Source organism: Anoplopoma fimbria, chromosome 6 (assembly GCF_027596085.1).
Source record: "Anoplopoma fimbria isolate UVic2021 breed Golden Eagle Sablefish chromosome 6, Afim_UVic_2022, whole genome shotgun sequence".
In the NCBI taxonomy this organism is placed as follows: domain Eukaryota; kingdom Metazoa; phylum Chordata; class Actinopteri; order Perciformes; family Anoplopomatidae; genus Anoplopoma; species Anoplopoma fimbria.
Window position 1 is genome coordinate 16,560,848 of NC_072454.1, and position 16,388 is coordinate 16,577,235.

The 16,388-nt window shown below is 40.9% G+C and overlaps 1 protein-coding gene across 1 annotated transcript; it reads right to left on the minus strand.

Moving 5' to 3' along the window:
* Window positions 1-9: 9 nt before the first annotated feature.
* LOC129092804 (stonin-1) lies at window positions 10-16,294 on the minus strand. The gene is made up of 11 exons (XM_054600827.1): window positions 16,104-16,294; window positions 9,697-11,632; window positions 9,329-9,531; window positions 5,032-5,133; window positions 4,760-4,883; window positions 4,601-4,650; window positions 3,652-3,745; window positions 2,985-3,550; window positions 1,826-2,065; window positions 1,604-1,693; window positions 10-1,505 (listed from the first exon to the last, which is right to left on the minus strand). Exons 2-11 carry the CDS (start codon window positions 11,552-11,554, stop codon window positions 1,398-1,400), a joined length of 3,435 nt encoding a protein of 1,144 aa, XP_054456802.1. The 5' UTR covers window positions 11,555-11,632; window positions 16,104-16,294; the 3' UTR covers window positions 10-1,397.
* Window positions 16,295-16,388: the final 94 nt, after the last annotated feature.

Here is a 16,388-nt window from a genome sequence, read left to right on the forward strand (position 1 = left end):
ATTTAGCAAAAAAAACTAGTCAGCACCCTCTTTCCGTCATCACTGCTGTCGCCTATAGATATTTGTGTCTGCTATGTTCAACTTCAGTGTAATCTCTTTCTGATATTTGAGAAATATGCTGGACAGACATATTTGGATCGTTTCAGTGAACTCTAGGATCAGTGTTGCAATGCTCACATTATTGATTACTGTGGAATATTGTATCTTGTTTATATAACCTGGTAAACAGAGGTCACTGTGGCAGTGAGTATTCACATTAAATAAAGGAGATCTACACTTGGAGGACTACAAAATGTAATTTTGTGTCATAGAAATGTTTTTTTTTCTGATTTCATATCCTGTTAACAGAAGTCCATCCCCTCAGATTGTAAATTTACAAACCCTTGTTGGGGTCCCCACTGCCACATTTGAACCACTGCTATAAAAGCACAGTATACCATGTGAGAATTTGCACATTATACTATTTCGTATGTAACATTTGTAGGTTTTATATATCAAATTATATTTTAGCTCGAAGGAAACCACACAAGGCCTGCAACAAAGAATGTCACTAAAACTGTGACAACACCAGCGATGTCAAAATGTCAAAAATATTTCCAAGGGTTTGTCACTGATTTGTTTTTGTTTTGTGAGTTGTTGCTGGAGCTGTCTCACCTCCCCCATGTTTTCTTTCCAGCTGTGAGTAGCTGCTTGAGTGTCTATCCAAAACACAGTCAAACTTTAAATTGATTTTAGTGTCCATGCTGACATTCATAAATTAATTTTGACATGTTTCAGTGAATTTGCATGTAGCAGTTTGGTTTAAATAGTGAAACTAATAAACCCCCCATTAGAAAAACAATATGATAATGAGGCAACACTGGCTTTGTACAGGCTTGCACAGAAATAAAGGGGTTCATTGAATGCAACAGTGCAGTTCAGTGTATTTGAAGCATGATTAAAGCCAAGACATTACAACGTTTGAAAATCAAACAGCACATTAGGTACCCTCAAAGCAACATGATCATGACAGAAGAAAACACATTTCAGATCAAATTATGTTTCGCTCCACTAATAAAGAAAACTATTTTCAGCTAAACATTATGCAACATAAATTCATGCCGTTTGCCTCAGTAGACTAGATTCACAAGCAGCGATGTTAGTAATTGGTTGTTACATCGTAAATGACTTGCAGAATTGCTCTGATAATGGCATAATTAAAAAAAACTAAAGTTTCACAGATTTTCCACACAGGTGTTTGACAGCAAATAACAGATGTTTTAGTCAAATTATTATTAGTTGTTTTCAGCTAAACTACACCACCAAGAGGTCTAAATTCCCTCATTATTTTTCCCTTGTAAATCATTCTCCCCGCTTTCGACATGATTATCTGATGTGTTCAAGGGAACTGAAGCTCATCACCACTCGGCTTCCCCAACAGCTTTAGAGAACACGTAGTCCCTGCCGCCGTAACACATCACTCCATCCTTCAAATGAAACTTCCAGCGGTTCTTGCTGCGGTGAATCTGCAACAGAAAGAACATTTTGTACAATATCAAGAGCATGTGTTCAGCTCTTGTTGAGAGGCAGATTAATGACCAACATAGAGCCAAAATGTTCTTACTTTGTCATACTGGCAAACAATTACGTTGTCAGTGTCAAAGAGATCTGGGATGTCCTGCTCGATCACATCATCACCTGAGTTCAGAGGATCCTGATTGATAGAAGTGTGTTGTTAAAACATGCTACATGACATGTATTTCATTTACACACAGATCAGATGGAGTTTTCCATACAGCAATGTTTCAGGGGATACAAAATGTATATCCAACTCGCTCGCTCTCACCTCTTCCTCTACGTTGGCGAGTTCATCCACTCCCTCGCTGTCGCTGCTGGAGGAGATGCTGTTGCCGTCACTGCTCCCGTCTCCTTCCTGCAGGGCCTTTATGGCCTCAGCATTGATTATACCCAGGAAGTCGTTGTCTTCCAGGGAGACTGCCTCTTCCTCTTCCATGTCCGAGTTGCCTGCAGGACCATCCAGCTGAACGATGTCAGACAGTTCGCTGTAGTTGTAGTCTAGGTCCAGCTGAGCAGGAGTTGTAGAGTAGAAATGCAAGTTATTCCATGATTATATTCAGAAAATGTAAGTATGCTATTGGTAAAATGTATTTTTTGAATTGACCACCCGAGTTGGCATAAGTTGAAAGCACAGCAGCCTGTTTTACAGCATTTAGGCATTTGAGTTCTTTATACAAATCATGTTGCAGACTTAATGATAAAAAACTTCAACGTGAAAAGTTTGCTAACATGAATGCAGACTTCATTATGAATAGAAACAGTTATTTCAGACTAATTAAATTATCTTGACTTTTAGACTTTAGACTAAGTGTTATAATGCTGGATCCTGCACTTCCCACAATGCAATTCATTTTTTTTCATTAGACCCTCTCAATCTGGTAAACATACAAGTCTTTTAAACTAATTTGTTAACCCTGGTTGAGTGCCCCTTTAAGGAATAGTACAACATTTTGGAAAATGTACTAAAGGGAAGAAGAAAAATTACACTTTTTGTCTATCTAGTAAATATAAAAGCTACAGACAGCAGATGGTTATCTATGTTAACTTAACAGAAAGCATGGAAACTCCCAGCCAAAAATATAGTTTGGCACATAAACCTCTGTTAAAAGAGAAAGCATAGTTTTTACAGTTCAGTTTTTGTACAAGCCAAGAAATAATTGGTTTAATTTTTCGCTTTAGAGGAGCTGTCTGTCAGAGCCTTCCTCCTGTTTCCCGGCTCTATGTTAAGCTAAGCTAAATGGTTGCAGCTACATATTTAGTGTTCAGATATGATGGTAGTTTTTCTCATGTAACCCTCAGCAAGAAAGCGAATGAGTGTATTTAAAACGATTGAAAACTATAAATTTAACACCTCAACATCCAGCCCATTCTGTGCCAATTTCTGTTCATGGCATTTGCTTAAGGAGAGAATTTTATCTTCAAATTACCCCAAGAACAGCCTCAGACTGGTTGGCAGTCTTTGCAGGCGCCAGGTTCCTGGCCCTTTCCGCCTTCTCTCTCTCCTCCTCAATCACTTCTTTCAGGATGTCATCGATGTCTCTGGTCTTTAACTGTCCCGTCTGTGTCAAAGCCTCCTCGGTGCTGATCTGGAAGTCTAATAACTGACTGCAGGGTGAGGCGCTCATACTGAGGTTCACAGGTTCGAGTTGTGGACTTGGCTCATTTTCTTCCAGTGTGACCTCTGGCTCCAGAGAGTTTGACCCCTGAGGCTGCGAGGTCTCAGCAGGAGGAACTAGCGGCCGCTGGGGGAGGCTGCTCTCCTGACCGGAGGGGAGACTGGTCTTTGGATGTGGCGGCTGCTTGTCAGAAGTAGCTGGGACAGAGGGTGGCTCCGCCTCTTTAGGAGGAAGAGAGGTTTTTGGTGGGGCTGCAGCTGACTGAGGGGGAGGAGCTTCTCTCCGCTCACTGACCTTCTGTGTGAGTCGGGATACAATTGTCTGACCTGCTGGGGCCTGAGTGACCACAACAGGAACATTGACCTTGTAAAGTTGACCTCAGTGAGACAAAAGGGAAGAGTGACATGTTAATTCAAAGTATTAGTGCGTGCTGCAAACTAAAACAAATGTAGGCCAAGCTAAACAAGTCATTGTGTACCAGAAGCTGTTTGTAGAGTGACTCCAGCTGGTATCTGCACAGGGTACGACAACCCAGCAGGGAGAGAGAAAGTAGGAAGCAAGTCCGAGTTGTTCTGCAATGAAGGAAAATATTATCAAACATATCAAAAAGTAATGATTATGAAATGTTGAGTTTATCAATTAAATATAGCAAATTATTGTCTGGTAGTGCTTGATAAAGTTTGGCCTCATTATTGGACTCATTACCCTGATGTCAACAGGTCTGTCTAAATGGTATCATTGTAGGCAGTGTGTCAGACAAATGAAGTGAATGTTACTAATAAAAACCCTTTATGTCAAATAAGAATTATACTGTGACAGTATCTAACTGAATATATGTGGTTCGAATAACCCTTTTGGAAACACACAATGCATTTTCAAGTAATTTTTAGATTTCACAAATTCAGATTGTTGTGACTATATATATATATATATATATATATATATATATATATATATTCAAGCTGATCAAACACAATTAGTTAAAATCTGATCTAAAAGTTTAAATAAGAAAAATCACTCTGCTGAAAATTTGATTGGTTAAGTTGTAAACTTGAACATCCAGGCTACCAAGAATAAAGTCTGCCTGCATGTAAACATTTATATGTAATATCAATGTGTTTAATAAAGTTGACCTTTTTTACTTTTTTCCCAATGTAACTAAATCTAAACTGCTTAACTTTAAACAATAACTTAAAGTCAAGTTCTTGAAATTGTACCTCTTCAAACGAGGAGCTCAAACCCCATAAATTCAAATATATTTCATATAAATTCAAGGGTCTTTACATTTCAACATTGTGTTCAGTTGTGATTTAATTTAGCGATAAGAAATTCAATTGCTTTCAAGATTGAAAACATTATGCGCCCCTTATGTAGAGAGCCATATGAGGTCAGGGAGACTGTAAACTGTAAATCTTGATGAAACTTGCCTTCATGGGGAAACTGTGGATATTCTGCCTTGCAGGGATCACAACTGAGGCTGAGAGCAAAAAAAAAATATATATATAAAAAAATAAAAAGTCAGAGCAGGTGATCAAACAAAAATCAACCAAGTGTGAAGCAGTTAATTTCAAGCAGAGCTGCATCACCTGTGAGTTCTTGATCGGTCCGACTGTAGTTGGCAGGGAGCTGCAGTACAAAGTTGGATGAGTTGATATTATTTTTCCTGAAGTCTTCCATTGCTTTTGACTGCATCATCTTTGACTCCCAAAGCTGCACAGCAAGAACACACAGCAGTCTGTCCTCCTGGTTTGATGTATACTTCCTCACTTAATGGTCTAACTTTGCTGTAACTGAGTCAAGATATTCATTATGTCTATTTTTTTTTTTTTTTTAATTAAAGCAGGGCTATGTAACTCACATGTCTTAAATCGTCCAGGACGCGGTCTTCCAGCCCTTCGTCCATGAAGAGCTCTCTCATACTCTGAATCACATCATCAATTATGGACAAGTAGAGTTTGGCCTGCAGTTGTTTACAGACACTGAAAGTCAGAAGCTGTTGAGCTGAGTTGGTATTTAAAAAGCAACACACCAAACTCCATTCAAATATCCGCCTTTTTCTATGTTGCTGACTGTTGGAAATTGCAGACTCATATATGTAACGCAACAGTAGAATTCTTCTACCTAAGATTTTCATTTTCAGAATAGATTCTACATGTGTCCAATACTGTTCATTTTGCATTTAAGTAAATGTAATTAGACAGAAATGAAAGTTAAAATGTTAGTAAATTAATATATTCCTCTGCAGGCTTCTTAAGGTGACAAAACCATCTTTGTTCTTAATATTAAGAGTTTGCATACATAATGTCATGTGACTTATTTTTTTGTGAGACCATGATTGATTAAACTGCACTGAGCCATTCCAAATAAATATCTTGAGGCTTAATAAATAAATAAATAAATAAATAAATAAATAAATAAATAAATAAATAAATTTGCATAGAAACGGTGCTTTCAGGAGCGCATTTATTAGGCTAGTTTGCATACAAACCGTTACAGACTCACAACACGAGTAGTTCAGCTGGTAGTTAGCATGTAGCAAAACGAGCTGAAAGCAGCTTTTCTTACCACCGGGCCGGTGTTGGTCAGCATGATTCAGGGCACAAATAACGGCGGTCCGGTGACAGTGGACTGTGGGAACATACCACCATGGAGGTATTGAGCGGAAACACCTGCACCCAAAGGTGTTGAAGTCAGATTGTTTTGCCTGCACCGACTTCACGGTGAACACACAGGTGACAGTAATCAGGCTCCACGGAGACATGTGATTGGAGATGAGACCTTCATGTTTGTTTGGATGAATTGTCATAACGTGGAGATAATAGTCATTCTTTCTTTGACTTTTTTTTCTGAAATATGCAACCTTAAAATACGTTTGGAATGGACATGTCATTTCAATTCATTTAATTTATTTATTTATTTTTATTTTATCTGATTTATTTTACCAAAAAAATAAATAAATCAGTGACTCCTTTTGCATATACACACACATGGGTTTAACCAAACTTTTGATGGCGTTGGTCACATTTCAATAAGGTGATATTGAGAATTTATTCTGCAGCTTGAGAGGCATCCTGTCCAAGCTGGATGCCATCTTTTTAGGGATAGTGCCCACCCACAACTGTGATCTCAATTACATCCTAATGTGGAATATGGCTTCAGGACCTCAGTAGTGTCTTAGTTGTAAATCTCGACCATGTGGTTTTAGAGAGACTCAAATATCTCTGTCCAACACAGCTCTAGTTTTTCTGGTTACTTCCAACAGAAAAGGTAACACTGGTGCACATTTTCCACAGTGTTTGGGTGCTCAGTATGGTGTCTGATCCCAAGAGCGCACAATGCCAGGAGTTAAAAATATTTCACCTCTTACAAACCCTTTATTTTATAACTTGGTGTTCAATACATATCTATAGAGGCAGGAGCAGCAGGGACTGTGATCCCTGCTTCCTCTGAGCATCTGTTTGGTAATGCTGGCCCTCTTTCAAGACCGTAGGTTGACTCCTTTGATGAGGATGAGAGCGCTGTGGTTCAAAAACAGCAACTTGAGAGTATCCGACCCTGTGGAGGCTGCAGCCAGTGACACCAATGGGCCCTCAGCTGTCACTGTACCAAAGCCACTAAGATAGAAGCTCTCCTTACTCTTTATTCACGTATATAACTAATGTTAAATAATGTATTCTTTACCGGTCCACACTACTTTATAGATGGACAATATTAGGTCATTTAAAATAATTAATGTAATGGAAGTAATCTTGGTGAATTTACTGTCACAAACACTGCCCCCTATCGTGATCAACAGAACTAACAACTGAGTTAACGCCTGTTCTAGTTACCGTACTGGTATATTTTGAGTTGAGAAATACAAACAGTTGATTGGGACAGAATTATTCCAACATCATTTGTGAAACCATTTCGATCAATGGGGAGCAACTGTTTTCGCTCACTTTTAGGAGTTAATAATCTATATTTTTGTGTGTTTAAGTGAAATATCCTAAAGTATAAACACCCAAAGACCATAAAAACCAATATACATACAATTAATAACAAGAAACAAGCTGGTGAAGAGGAGGGACTCAAAGGTCCCAGGCTGAGGTTTTGTTAAATAGTGACTAATCACCGCAAAAATAATTGCATTCATTAAATTAATTAAAATTAAATTAAAAAAACAGCAGCACACTATTGCTGCATGTGCAGTGTGTTCAAATGTAATTCAACATGTATGTACCTATGAACAATCACAGTTAATCAAATAAAACAAATAACACAGCATGCAGCACCAGCTCCAAATAGTTTCCTACAAATTGCATGTCATTTATTAAGCAGCAGCAGCCTCACTGCTGAATGTCTCAGTGTCTCAACCAAACTGAGATGATGGGCAAGTTAAGTTGTTTGTTTTGCTCCTTTGTTAATAACTAATACACATTATTGTGGTGTTTCATGCATTTGCTGTTCTCCAGTAGCCCTTCATTTAACACAGCATAAAGTAAGTTCCTCTTATACTTGGAAGAAGTCTAAGTAACATCTGTGAAGAAACACCCATGAGACACACAGCTTTCATTACATTTTTACTCTTGGCGTACATAATATCCAGCTTATGCCATGTACCTTATACATTAAAGTCATCACTGAAGGCCTTGTTGTTCACTATGAAGCTTCACCAGTCCTTTTTTTTTTTTTTTTTTTTTTTTTAATCCAACCTATTCACAACCCAGAGGCAGAAAAATCACATAATAAAGATTTGATTTGTTTAAATAAAATTACAGTCCTCCAGAACACAACCTTAGTATAAAATCAAAGGTTAATTAGAGTTAAGCAACACAAGTAATGAGTTGTATTCCAATTGAAAGGAAGAAAAAAATTCTCACTTTATGTAATAATCATAGTACCCTAGGTTGTAGAGAAAATTTCAGCCCAGATGAGTTCGAGCATAGGTGCTACTGCAACTTTTTTGAAGAAAATGCTCAAAAGTTGGGTCACAGTAGGTTGCAGTCAGTCCTGTTGGGTTAGTTTCAAACTGCAACTTCTGTCGGATTTTGTAAATGCACATTATCTGTATTGGGCAAACCCTTCAAATATGACAATTTTATAGCCTTTTGGGCCAAAGACGCCAGAAAAACAATATAATTATGGTTTTCTCTCATGGTGCTTTGACCTTTGATCAGAGTGTCTCACTGCTGAGAATGGCTGCTAATTGGCTTTGAGCCCGAGTCAGTTTAACCCTAATAATTGTGATTAGGGACACTTCAGACAAGTGCTGATGGGGCTCAGCACCAAGTGAACCACCTTTGAACCAATGTATTTGTGCAACTATAATCATATCACTCAAGTCATTTCCACATTGTATTTGTATTTGTTCTGACATTAATAATACAAAGGGTTACCTACATAGGGACTGAAATTATTACCATGCCACTGCCACATCGAATTTAGTACAAATGTGGAGGATTCATAGCTAAATGAATAAGTTTGGAAGTATGTGAACTTAAAGGCAACGAAAGGGCCTGAACCTAAACATCTGTTGATAATATTTTTGGGGTTTCTCAAACTCTGTGAATACTGCTCATTACTTAAGCTGTTTATCTCATGCAGCCTGCTGGGCGTACATTAATCGAGGCTGCCGATCGTTCTGGAGGGCAGTGCAGATGACGCAAATGCAAGCTTATATACAGTACTCATATAAACTGTAGGCGAACAGTTAATAAATCTATTACATGTAAAGTGCTAGGCAAAGGGTCCAAATTGTTTATTAGGTCTAGACTAATTCAGTCTCAATTAAAGGATACAAAATTGGTTAACCACCATGAAAAAAAATACTAGCAGGCTATGAGTAATTAGATGAATTTGATACCAGATATAAGCAGAAAGTCCCTCATCACCCTCATTTTAGTTCATTTTTTTTCCTCATTTCTTTTCACCGTTAAGAAGATTTTGGCAAATGTCTTGGACCAAAGGGTTCATGTCCTCGTCAGAGCTTCTTTGATAATCACTGTGTCATGCAGCCGGATTGCTTCTGCGACTCTGTTTCAATCCATTTCTTCTCCACCTCCACCTTAAAAAAAAAAAATTAAAAAAAAGAAGAAAATCACAAAATTAGGTTAGTTGCACAATGTTTTCTCATCAATTGACCAAGATATTTTCTGACTGGTCAGCCTTCTTACCTGACAATGATAGCGTGTCCAACTGGTCACATGTTTCTGTGGCTGGATGTCGTTGGCAGTGCCCAGTGACTTCACCCTGGTCTGTGACACGACGGAGCCCATAATTTCACATTCCATCGTGACAAACGGGTACCAGTCACTTGGGATCTCCTGGTCGGACCCCAGCTCTAGCTTGCAGGAAAACGAATGGGGATGATCCACTGCTGCATGGAAGAAAACAAAGGTCACTTGTAGTTAAGAGCGTCACACCAGTGAGCGGCAAACATAATGACGACAAGCACAGGAAGCCAAAGCCACGGCGCTAATGAGAAGGTGACATGTTGGGCTGTAGTGCGGGGCGACATTTTTATCTGTCAGAAATGTGTTACCCGTATTCTTTGCGGGCAGTCTGTCGATCCTCCACACGACGGCTGAATATACATTCTCATACTTGACAGTGCCGATGGTCACCTGCATGACAGGCTGTGAGTCTGCGGTGCCGACGGCGCCCAAGCAGGCATTTCTGTTCATACGGGCCTTCAGTGACCTCTGCCGCAGCAACGCCACAGTCTGCGTCACTTTGACCCAGTCGCCTGGCACCGGCACGCGGATCACTACATTCTCACACAGTGGGTACGTGTCAGACACCCCCACAGTGGAAAGGAAGGTGGCTGACATGTTAAGAAAGGCCTGGAGCTCCACATAGGCACCCTGAACTGTGACAACAGCTTTGATCGAGAAGGGAATTTCTGTGCAGCCCAAAATCGCCGTCTTGTAGCGCATCAGCTCCACCCTGCAGGCCTCGGGAGGTGAGAACTTTACCAGCCGGGACCTCTGAAACTCGGTGTCGTTCACACATCTGTGAAATTGGCAGTCTGCGATCTCCATCCAGAGTTCACCGTCGTCCTCAGAACCGTAGCTGGAGTCGAAGCGCATCAGCCCGAGATCGTTAAGGGCGAGAAAGCAATCCCCTAGTCCGTTCAGGAAAGACAGACAGTGAATCTGGGTCAAGGCTGTCCGCTCCATGACTTCTCCAAACTTGTCCAGTTGTACCCAGATGTGATCGGTGATCTGCAAGGACAGATCCTGCTCCTCGTAGTGCCGCCTCTGCTGGTGGTGCAAACACAATTTGAAGATCTCCTCTTCCATGGAGACCACCAGGTCCTCCATGTCGTCGTGCACCGTGGAGCCAAACTTGAGCAGCTCTTCTGCCTCCGCCTCATGACTAACCTCCAGCTTTGGGTGGTAGCGCTTCTTTTCCGTGTACGAGAAATGTTCCACCTTGACGGAGAGGACTTTTCGGGGCTCGCCGTAGCTTTCCAGTTTAAGTTCGGAAAGCCTGCACTGGGGGAGAAGCTGTAACTCCTTGAACGGCTTCTCCAGCCCTTTCTCGTAGTACATCTGCAGCACACCTCCCGGCAGCAGGCGCAGGTAGATTGGCCCCCACTGTCGCGAGGACATGCGGTTCTTTTTTTCGGGGATCCTGAGCAAGACAGACCAGCCGTCTCTCTTCTGGCTACGAAACAGACCCCGAGGAACGAACTGAGAAGCACCCTCGCTTAGCACCTCGCTTTTGCAACTCAGCCGCCCCTCCCCATCTTTTTCTGTCTCCTTCTCTTGGTCCGATCCTGCCCGTAGGCCTTCCAGTTTGTGGCAAACGTAGGAGAAGGAGCTCTGGAGGTGGTCACGTGGAGGCACAGCGCCATCTTTGGTCCGAATAAAGAAACGTGGTAGGTTGCTGTCAGTTTCTGAGTCTGAGGAGGAGCTGTCCACATCTGCGCTGTGGTTAGATCCATCCCAGAAGGGGTTATAGTGTCCTGAGTTCCCCTGGAAAGGAGGGAAGGGGCTTGGGCCACCTGAGGTTTGCTGCAGGCTTTCCGGTGCAGGCGAGGGAGCAGAGGTTGTAGACGTGCTGGAGAAACTCCGAAAGAAGTCGTTCTTTTCCCGCGTGTTGGAATGAAATGGGGACACGCTGTTGGGAACCCCACTCACAGGCGTGCAAAAGGGTGTGTTACACGGTACACAGGAACTTCCGCTAAGACTGGAGTGGTTTTGAGGGGATTCCAGGGAACTATTGAAGCTCCAGGAAGTGTCTCTGATTGGAGGAAGGACTAATTTCAGACCATTGGGACGCGGTACCGATGCTTTGATAAGCCCTGGTGACTGTACGGGCTTTTGAGGTGATGATGAGAGCGGTGTGCTGTCATCTTCAAACGTGACCCAGTTTGAGTGATTGGTGGAACACATGGCTGAAGAGGGCCGATGTCCAGCTCAGATCAACAATCCTCCTTTGTTGGGTCAACTGCCCTCCCGAGGCCTTCTCCTCTGCAAGAAAACAAATAGGTACCATTAGAAAATGCTAAATTAAGCTTTAGCTTAAAAGGAATTTTTTAATAGGTAAAATCTCAAGATGTTCCAGAGGAAACACACGGAACAGTTCTTTGAAAGGCTGAGCAAGTCCATTTATCAGAGGGAGAGTGAGCTCCTGGGGATATAAATAAAACATATTACCTTAAGGTACTCTATTAAAACGTAATGAGTATGTGACCTTGAAAACCTGGAACATGTTTACATAATTCTGTTAACACTACAATTAACTAAGGCTCGTTTGATGTTAACGCTGAGGCAAGCACTCTGCAATCCCAGTGTCAAGCTGCAGCAGATTCTTACTCTCAGTGACACCACGGAGTAGAGCTTTTGTTTCATCCTTCATACAAACGTTTATGAACTGAACTGTCTTGCAGGTACACAAGCTGAATAGTGTGAACAGTCTTTTATCATCCAACTCTATGAATGTGTGAGAAGTTTGACCTAATGTCAGCTTTATTTGGATCATTTTTGCAAGCACTACAAAAAAAAACAACGATACAGCACTGTGACCTTTATTCTTCAGGCAATAATTGTTTAGCAGAAGTTCATGCTGAAGGTTTGAAGCAAACAGTATCGGTCTTTATAAATTGATACATGGGCCTGGCATATACAACAGTATTGTCATTCTTCACTTTCTACATAATTCATGGTCCCCAATTATCAGTCAAATTATTTTTATTTGTCCAGTTCTTGATTTCTGACAAAATATCTGCAAAAACTATTGGCATTCCCATCAGCCTTTGCTGTACTTTGTGTTTAACGCTAATTAGCAAATATTAACATGCTACCACGTTAAACTAGAATGTTGAAACATTACGCCTGGTAACATGTGAACATATTAGCATGCCGACATTAGCATTTAGATACAGCGCTGCAGCCTTTATTCTATACTGTGTTCCTACTATTGTAATCGTGATACATGGGTGAGGCCCATAAAACAGCACTGTGATTCGTATTGTAATTCTTAACAATACTTTGAGATATAATTCTGCCATTAAAAGTTTGGAAAACAAAGATGAGTGTTCCGGAAAACGCTCTGGAAAACTTTGACAACTAAATGTACTCAACACGTGAGAATATTTTGTGTCCAAACATTCTGACAAATTGACACTGGGTTTCCTAAAGGATTGTGAGACATAAAGGTGATGTGTTTTAAGAAGCTCCCTCTGAGTCCCCTTTAAAAACAGAAAAAGAAAATGTTCCGGTTTTCAAAAGGTTTTGTATTGGAAATTGATGGGCTAAAATGTTACATTTTAGACGTATCGTGCTTTGAAATGAGCATAGTCTAAATATTTCATTACAAGCCTGCTCTAAAAATGCGTGTGAGAAAAGTTGGCCATGGCGGCAAAGATCCTGCCTCATTAACCAGCGTGAAGTCAACTGAGAGAACCAGGTATAATGTGGCACAGCAGCTGGTACTGTATGAAGCTTCAGAAAGAAACGGAGCTGGTTAAATGTATCCTCATACTTCAATAGAAGTATTCAAAGTTGGAAAAGGGTGGGTCTATTGCTAAACAACAACAACAACTCAGGCTAAGTAGCCAATAGGCAGAGAATCATGCTGTAATATTTACACAGTCTTTCTGTTAACTCCCCTGCCAGTCACTCACAGTCTGTCTTTTGAAGTGCTGGCAGCTCCGCTCTCACCAACATCAGGCTCACAGGCCACAGAGAAGAAGCCACTTTCAAAATGTTGAAGCCTCATCTCCCCATAAAAAAAAAAATCTTGAAAAAAAATAATTGAAAGCAGAGAACCTCAATTATAGCCTTCCTCCTCCCTTCAAGATCACAGCAATGACTTTGCATTAGGGAGAAAATCCAGTGGCAAGTTCCTCTAGCTATAAATAAACAAGGAAACTGGGGGGTGGATCTGATTCAGGGTAGTGTATTGACAAGTCTTCAGTCAAACACTGGAGAACATCTCTCTAATGAGGGGATGTTTGAAATGGCACACAGACGTTGAATGGGTTCATCCTGCCTCGGCAACTCATAGATCCCCTCAGCTTTGGTTCAAAAGAGTCGGGCACTGAGATGATTTAGTGTCTCCGCGGGGGTTACTGACAGTCTCTCAGACGCATTCCCAGTCTGCCGTCTCTCCCTGGGCTCTCTAGCAGGCAGTACGGCAACGAGACGCTGCTAAATCTACAGAGGACAAGAAATTACATTCCGCACATTCCTCGGGGACAAGCAGCTTCGCACACAGGAAATACCAGCCTGCTCTATCCGTGCGAACTGACAACAAATATTATCTTAATGTCATTTCTAAAAATCGAAAATCCCCAAAAATAAACCAGATATTCATGAATTCTGGTTTGCCTGGTTGTTTATCACTGTCAAACATAATAAAACAGAAAAGAAGATGGAGCCTGCGGATGACGAGGGGCCTATTAGAGTAATCAGGTATTTTAGAATCATATAAAACCAGTGTGAGTAATGACTTTTACAAGTTTAACCTTATTCTTCACTGTTATTATCATGTCGAGACTTGGGAGGTGACGAAATCTCACACACCTATAACTTAAAGACAAGAATAATCATGTCTCTCTTACAAAACACTGTTCGGGTTTGTTCCCAGTTAAATAGCTGCGCTAATCCTAAGCATGAGGTCTATCTCAGGTTTATCATGACTATACTTACAGAAAATAACTACCTTCGCTAACCTGTGGTAAGCAAAATAATGTACACAACTCTCGGACAATAACTTAAAGTCAGCAGTCACTTAATTATAATTATTGGGTCTCCAAACAGATCCATTTACAGGTGCAACTGTCCAAGCTGCGAAATTGTTTCACAATATCACGTGTCTAGATTAATGTGAAACTTATCACAAATACACAGAAATCCCCATCTACAAAGAGGAACAGCAACCAAAATGATGCTAAACAACAGGGATATGAGAAAACATACCTTATTTCTTGGCGTTCAACCTAATATGTATAATATTTCAATTGCAGCCGTCGCAATGATCATTTAATTCAAGTTTAAAGTCCATTTACATGAGGAGTTCTTTACTGTAATGCCTGACTACAGTGACAGATGGGACAAATCCCTTTAGCACAGGAAGCAGGAACCGTCGCCTGACAAATGATGACTGGGAGGAAACTATTGTGGTTAAGAATAAAGCTGCCGAGTAAAAAAAAAATAAAACAGATTGAACTTTAACTTTGCAGACAGATGCTTCCCGATTTAATGAGACAACTTCCTGTGGGATCCTCTGGATAATTCCTGTGTACGGAATCGTTTTCCTTGGAAAAGTATATAAATAAACTTAATAAGACACTGTCTCTTTTTCATTTGATGGGAGAGTACTACTGTAGTGACCACAATGACTATGTAATCTAGTGCAGAGCTGAAATGTGATGACCCACTTATAGTGGCAACACTGGCTCTGTCTGCAGAGCGAGCTCTGCTCTCCCATCAAAACAAAGCAGAAGAGAAAGTTTGGGTGCTGCTGCTTTTGTGTCCTCACACCTTAAACAAACAGAAACAAATACATGCTGTGTTAGTTATATTACAAACAACAAGTTTTTCTTTTTCCCAGTTTAGAAAAAGCATGACTGGAAAAAAAAAATAGGTGGGAATGAATGGGAGACGTTTGTGTCAGCTGACGGACTAAAAAAACCAAAAAAAAAACAGTTCCACTATTGCTCTGCATGTACTTTACTAAAGCAGAAGTGATTCATTTTGATCTCAGACACTTCAGGAAAACTAATAATAAACGAATGGAAAATGTGCATTTCATTCATATTTTAGAGCACACAAGAAGCAAGGCTGTGTCACTTTAGAAAGAAGTTATAACAGAGTCTTCCCTTTGCACAGTAAAAGATTAATTCATAAGCAATACAATACACTTTAAAAAAAAAAAAAAAAAAAAAAAAAAAACTCCTGATAGTAGATAGCGCATAAAATGTCCGCGAAGAGCAAACAATGAGTAAATCCGTAGGTCAGCTATAAATACATGGTATCCTCGTCGTGAAACACATCTCCAAACACTGTCGTAGCAGAGTATTGTTGCAGCTTGGGGTCAGTAAATGCCAGACGAACCCACCAGCGGCCGGTTAACGACACATACTTTGTCGCCCACAACAACTCGTTGCTGGAGGAAAAGAAAACATCAGCAGCATGTTGTCATCCACAACAGAGCCAGGCCCGCGTCCCGGACCAGAGAGGCCCACTTCTGGGATCACTGCTGTCTCCTTTGTGTTCATGCGAAGTCTGATTTAAAGTTGTCACTCACTCTGCTTTGTGAGTCAAACACACGCCGTTCACCCACGAGCTGCGACCCACAACAGAGTCAACATTTACGAGCAGTTCAAGCAAAACAGTTTAAAGTCGTTTCTGACGGACGTGAACTATCTCAACTCTCTGAAAAACACAGACACACACACAGAGAGAGAGAGAGACCAGGAGAGAGATAAATACTCACAGCGGTGGTTCACCAGTTCAGGTCATGACTTCTGTTTTAATGGACGCGTCTGTGCTCTCGATGTCGGCCGGTTTTTGCTCAAAATGGCAGAGTGTAAATCCTGGGGGTTTAAACAGAGTAGCGCTTCCCCTCCCGAGTTCACACGGACTGTCCTACAGCGGGACACTTTGGGACGGAACAGCGCCGTGATGCGTTCACGGCTGTAGGAAATGTCGCTATCAGGAGATGGGCGCGCTTATTACAGCGAGTAGAGTGAAATAATCAGCTTAAGTAAAACGATCTACT